The sequence below is a fragment of the Mobula hypostoma genome, chromosome 5 (assembly GCF_963921235.1).
Source record: "Mobula hypostoma chromosome 5, sMobHyp1.1, whole genome shotgun sequence".
Taxonomy (NCBI): domain Eukaryota; kingdom Metazoa; phylum Chordata; class Chondrichthyes; order Myliobatiformes; family Myliobatidae; genus Mobula; species Mobula hypostoma.
The window spans coordinates 152,681,292-152,687,791 of NC_086101.1; the positions used below are offsets into that span (position 1 = coordinate 152,681,292).

General features: G+C 46.4%; 1 protein-coding gene across 1 annotated transcript in view; it reads right to left on the reverse strand.

The window, feature by feature from the left end:
* The window catches only part of LOC134347080 (SH2 domain-containing adapter protein F-like), a 123,778-nt gene extending 118,393 nt beyond the window's left edge, over positions 1 to 5,385 (reverse strand). Inside the window, exons 1-2 of the mRNA XM_063049188.1 lie at positions 5,361 to 5,385; positions 4,398 to 4,890 (exon numbers count right to left, since the gene is read on the reverse strand). Coding sequence (XP_062905258.1) covers positions 4,398 to 4,874 — 477 coding nt within the window. The 5' untranslated portion in view covers positions 4,875 to 4,890; positions 5,361 to 5,385. The remainder of the gene's footprint in view (positions 1 to 4,397; positions 4,891 to 5,360) is intronic.
* Between the last annotated feature and the right edge of the window lie 1,115 nt (positions 5,386 to 6,500).

Here is a 6,500-nt window from a genome sequence, read left to right on the forward strand (position 1 = left end):
CACTATGTTCTTGGACACCAGTATAACTGCATCCTACTTGAAGCAGGTGGGTATCTCAGACTGCTGAAGTGAGAAGAAAAAGATCTCAGTGAACACTTCAGCCAGTTGATCAGCACAGGTCTTTAATACTTGGCCAGGTACCCCAACTGGGCCAGATGCTTTTCATGGGTTCAGCCCCTGAAGGCTTCTCGCACGTTTGTCTCAGAGACTGAGAACGCAGGATCATTGGGGGCTGTGGAAGATCTTGAATGTCCCTCCATGCTTTGACAGTAAAAGTGAGCACATCTGGAAGTGATTTATCTTTATATGAGGTGATTGTTGCAAGACAGTGATCTGGCTCTCAGCAGATTGAGATCTCATGGTTCATCCAGGGCTTCTGACGGGGGAAGACTGAATGATTTTGGGGGACACACTTATCTTACAACTGTTTTAATAACATCCATGACAAGCATGATATATTTATTTGGATCCATAGATGAGTCCTTGAATAGTGCACAGTCCACTGACTCGAAACAATCCTATAGTTGCTCCTCTGCCTCCTGTGAGCTCTTTGTTGTCCTAAACTCTGGAGCTTTGCTATTTTGCCTCAGCCTGTATGCAGGTAGGAGGAGCGCCAAGTGATTTGATTTACTGAAATGTGGCCTGGGTATCAAACGGTAGACATTCCTTATCTTAGTATAACAGTGGTCTAGTGTGTTGGGACCTCTAGTGCTACAGGTTATAAGCTGATGGTAATTGGGCAGGGTTTTCTTCAAACAAACCTGGTTGAAGTCCCGAAGTCCCTGACTATGATTTGAAATGCATTGGGATAGACTGTTTCCTGCTTGGAGACGGCATCATGCAGCATCTCAAGCATCTGATTATAGAACGCCACTGGTGGTATGTAAACTTGGTCAGGATTATGGAAGTGAACTCCCTAGATAAATAGAACAGGCGGCATTTGGACTATTAGGTTATTTATGAGATGTACCGGACATTGGCAATGATGGCATTTATTGTCATTTTCCAGTCCATCCCCAAATTGTGCCGAGATCTAGCTGCATGTCACGGTGCACTATTTCATTCTCTGTGGAGCTGTGAATGAAAATGAATACCCGTGTCATCAGTGAATATCCCACCTTATCCTTTTATAAAAACGTCAATTCACAAAATAATTTCCACACAAAATGGTGAAGTTCACTGGGTAGCTTGTTGGGCTAGGAGAAGACATTCCTGATGCATTGGCACTGCCACAACAATTTATCTCATGGACACCAAACACGAGTTAAGATTCAGTGAAAATCCCCACATATTGGTTCATCCCAAATGCAGCATCCTCATACTTTGATCACCACCATCACTCCACCTACTGCTAAACTTTGGTAATCAATATTTTCTCACTTCCAAGCACTTGCTTCAATGTTTTTCTTGCCAGCCTGCTGAACTGCAATCCTCATCAAATGAACATAATAGAATTCAAGGTCTTGTTCACTGGCATTGTCAACAATCATCATCTCCAACACCACAACATGTGAAATTCATTATCCTCCTCACCACTTCACTCCACAACTCTTTACCTCCTGAACTCTGGAATTTTTTCCTTCACATACTCTATGCCATAATGCCACTCCAGTCTTTAGAAGTTTCAATTTGATGTTAAAAAAAATACTACAAAAGAAACACTCTTACGTCTCTTCCGCACTTCTGATCACCTCACCCACTTCTTATTTTTACCAGCATGGAAACATTCAGCATGCAGACTCAGCCTACTGAGTCCATATCAGCTATCAACCATCCACTTACACTAATTTTACCTAATCATCTTCAAAATTCCCATCAAAACCTACCTACGCACTTGTGTCAGTTCACTGTCTATGTCAACATCTACAGCTTCAATTAAACCGGATGAATCAATTCATGGAAAATCACAGCACATAAGCAGGCCCTACAAGCCCACGCACAACCATGATACCAATTCAAAGTAATCCCATCTTCCTGCAGACAATCCATATTGTACCACCTTCCCCACTATTCTCTGCCTGTCCAGATGCCTCTTAAATGTTGCTATCCATTACGCTTCCACATCCTGCCATGGTAGCATATTCTAGGCCATTTTTAAAAAAAGCTTCTTCGTAGCTTACTCCCCATCAACTTGAAGCTACTTCCCTTGGTTATCTGACATTTCCACTGCAGGGAAAAGACTCAATCCATCTTTTCATAATTCTACGCACTTCTAGCAGGTTGCCCCTCAGTTCAAGAAAAAACAATCTATGTTTATGCTATCTTTATTCCTGTCATGAAAACAAGTTGCTGAAAAGTCATAACTTCTGTTAACAGGAGACAGCAAATCTCAAGCAACACACACAAAATGCTGCAGGAATTCAGCAGGTCACAGGCAGCTTCTATGGAGAAGCAGTCGATATTTCGAGCCGGGACCCATCTTGATTTCTGAAGAGGGGTCTCAGTTGAAATGTCGACTGTTTACTCTTTTCCATAGATGCTACCTGACTTGCTGAGTTCCTTGGGCATTTTGTGTGTGTTGCTTGAGATCTCCAGCACCTGCACTTTCTCATGTTTGAGACAGCAAATCTCAATGCCTATCAGCACACTTGGCAATTCTGTCACTCAAGGCGCTTGGCACAAATGCCTCATTCTACTCCCCACCGGAAGACATCAATAGGAGAGAGTTAGTCAGAGCTGTAAAGCACAGCAAAAGGCCATTCTGCCTATCTCATCAATGTCAATCATGATGTTTCCCTGAACTAGGCCCATATTCCTCTAAACCACGGGTTCCCAACCTGGTGTCCATAGACCCCTCAGTTAATGACAAGGCACCATGACATAAAAAAAGGTTGAAAAGCCCTGGTCTAAGTCTTTCCTTAATCTCTTTTAAATATCATACCTTTACCTCTTCCTCTGGTAGGTGATTACACAAACCCATTACCCACAATGTAAAATATACCATGTGCTCTTTAAACCTTTCAGCTCTCACCCTAAAACCTGTTTTAAACCACACTGTCCTGCCGGTGGGGTGGGGGGGGGGGAAACCATCCACCTTTTTAACACCCCTCACAATATACACCTCCACCACGTTACCACTCAGCTTCCTTCACTCCAAAGAAAAAATTGCCCAAGCCTATCCAGCATCTCCTGATACTGCTAGTCCTGCAGTCCCAATAACATTCTTGTGAATCTTCTCTGCAATCTCTCCAGCTTTATGACAACCTTAATGACCAGAACTGAGCAGTCACCGTAAGTACATGAGCAAGGCTGGTAACAATAAACCACTCCAAAAAGGTCTCTGCACCATTATATCTTTTTAGAATGCATTTTTCCACTTTCTCTGTGGTGTATAATTTATGCCCTTATATGTCCTCTGAATCCATGCTTGTTTGTTAAGCTGCTGCAAGCAAGTTTTCCACTGTAAATCTCACTGGTGGGGAGGTACATCTCTGCCAAAGGAGGTGCAAACCACTCCTTCCCTTTGCTACTGCAGTTCACCCTTGGGCAAGGTGCAGCACCTGCTTACCCCGCCCTTCCACTTCCTCTCCCTCTCCCACCGATCAGGGTCACGTGAAGCCATGGGAGCAGGTGGTGGCTGGTCGTATGAGCAGCTGGTGCTCATCGCAAGTCCTGGTTATGCGCCCACTGACGCCAGGCAGGCAAGCTCTGAAGAGTATTGATAATAGCTGGGGTTACCCGTCTTGCAAAGAGACTGCCCAGAGAAAGGCAACAACAAACCACTTCTGTAGAAAGATTTGCTAAGACCATGATCGCGGCACATAATGAATCTGACTGTATGAACGCTTCAATAAACGTGCATTGTTTTCTCTAGAGCATCAGAGGCTGAGGGGAGAGCTCATACAAGTCACAAGATTACAAGAGATACAGAGTAGACAGAATAGTTGTTTTTGCAAGAGAACATTCAAATACTAGAGAAAAAATTCTGTAAGGTGAGAGAGGGGATATTTTAAAGGAGATGCGCGGGGTAAGTTTAAATTGCACAGAGCTGTAGATGCCTAGAACAGAACAGTAGGGATAGTTCTGTAAGCAGATACAACAGTGGCACTTACGCTATTAAAAGATATCGAGCGCTATGTTCTAATCTAAACTCGGACTTGGAGCCACGTTCTTGGACTCTTAATTTCATCTCGTTCAGTTACTGTCACTTTAGTAATTTTTGCACTACACTGCGCCATTCTGCATTTATTGCACAATCTTGTATTTATTGTTACTACGGATATTCTTTACACCGTGAGCTTCGGGCAACAAGGATTGCATTGCAACCTGGTGTACTTGACGAGAAACTAATGCATAGACATGATTCGCTCTTTAAGAGTTTACAGGCAATCACACTGCTCTGGACTGCTTCGAGAGACAAAACTAAAACAATTATAAGAGTTGAGGTACGCGCTCACCTTGTCGTCGGGTTGTGGCGGCTTCCGGGACCCGGTGGCCGGGCTGCTCCAGTTGCCGACCGCCTTTTCGGTCACCGCCGTCCCGTGTACCTTGATGAGCCGGTGCTGAGCCGAGCCGATGTACTTGGCTCGGGGGGAGGAGGAGGCCGCCCTCTCGCTTTGGCTGCGCTGCAACATCGGGGATCCGCTGGCCACCGGGCCCTGGCAACAGCCCCCCTCCTCCTTCTCGTCCTCCGGACCCGGCCACATGGCCTTGAGGCGGCGCAGCGACGATCCCGGGCCGTTGCTGTACGGGTCTTCGAAGTCCCGCTCCTTCTGCAGCCGGTAGGCCCGCATCAGGTCGCTTTCTCGACACGATCCCGATTCGCCGCGGGGCTTTTTCTTCTTCTTGCCAGCCGCTGCCGTCGTCTCCGCCTTGGCCGGAGCCTTCGCCTTGTAGCCACCCAGATTGAAGTACTCCCTCAGCCACCTCGCCATCTTCGTACCCGCTGTCCTAGATGAAAAAATCAGCCGGGGCTGTCCGTGGGTGCAGCAGCGAACCGTCCCGTCCAGTCCCCACCCCGACCTGTCCTGTCCCGCCCCGGGCCCTCGGCGCTCCCTCCCCCCCAGGCCCCGTAGCTCGATGCCCCTCCACCACACTCCCTCTATCCCATCGGGAACAGCACTCCTTTTATTACTTCATGGTTTTCTTCCAACACCTCGTCCTCCAACTTTCAGCTGCTGCCGTCGGATTTAGGAACACAATTATTTTCTACTTCTCAACTTCCTGAACTCGCTGCCAAGCCCCAAACCACACAACCCGCATTCTGGTGCTTATGGCCAATCGCTCCGCGCTAACTCGCCTTCTCTCCGCCTTCACCGCTCGCACTTTGGCCAATGGCTCAGCGCTAACCTGCCGTTCCCCTTGGCCAATCAGTCCCGCTAACCCAGCGCTCTCCGTCTTCGTCGCTCACTCTCCAGCACCTTGCTCACGGTAGCTCAGCGCTCCCTGCCTTCGTCGCTCACTCTCCAGCACCTTGCTCACGGTAGCTCAGCGCTCCCCGTCTTCGTCGCTCACTCTCCAGCACCTTGCTCACGGTAGCTCAGCGCTCCCCGCGTTTCCAACCAACCAGCGCCACACTCCACTTTCTTACATCCCCGGCCCCGCTGGTTCGCCTTCGCTCACCGCACATCGGGCGCAGCTGCTTGTGGAAGTGAAAGGAATGTGATGTGTTCTGTCTGTGTACATTCACAAACGTCATTTGGGATTTTTTTGGTGGGGAATTTTCAATGGAGAAGGGAATTGTTACTGATTGAATCATGTTGGGTTACTTCAATGCAGGACGTGTATTTATTTCCCATCATCTGCGAGGTAGCGCTATTGGGACAAGAGCGCATTTACGTTTCCTTTGCCAACATACCTGTGAGTCCTGTTCGGAGATAGGATAGTCTTTTAGGTTGAGTTCGTACAAGAAGTGCAAGATCTTTTGTACGTGGAGGTGGAGTTGAATTATTTTTGCTATCATTTTCAGTAAAAATCCTGTAGTTAATTGCTTAATGTTTTAGAGTGGCAAGTATCCCAAAGTTCCAATATTTTAGTTTTACTTTGAAGATCTATTATCAATATGAAGGCTCTTGAAAAGAAATGAATTTTATCAGATTAGGAATATTTTGTGTATTTGCGGTTTTCATTTCTGCAAATAAGTACGAGCTGGAAACGGGAGCAAAACCTACTTTACATAAAGGTGCATTATCATTTCAAGTCGTCACTTTTTACTGTCATTTCGACCATAACTGCTGTACAGTACACCGTAAAAATGAGACAACGTTTTTCAGGACCATGGTGCTACATGAACAATACAAAAACTACACTGAAATACGTAAAACAACACAAAAACTACACGAGACTACAGACCTACGCAGGACTGCATAAAGTGCACAAAACAGTGCAGGCATTACAATAAATAATAAACAAGACAATAGGCACAGTAGAGGGCAGTAGGTTGGTGTCAGTCCAGACTCTGGATTTTGAAGAGTCTGATGACTTGGGGAGAAGAAACTGTTACATAGTCTGGTCGTGAGAGCCTAAATACTTCGGTGCCTTTTGCCAGATGGCAGGAGGGA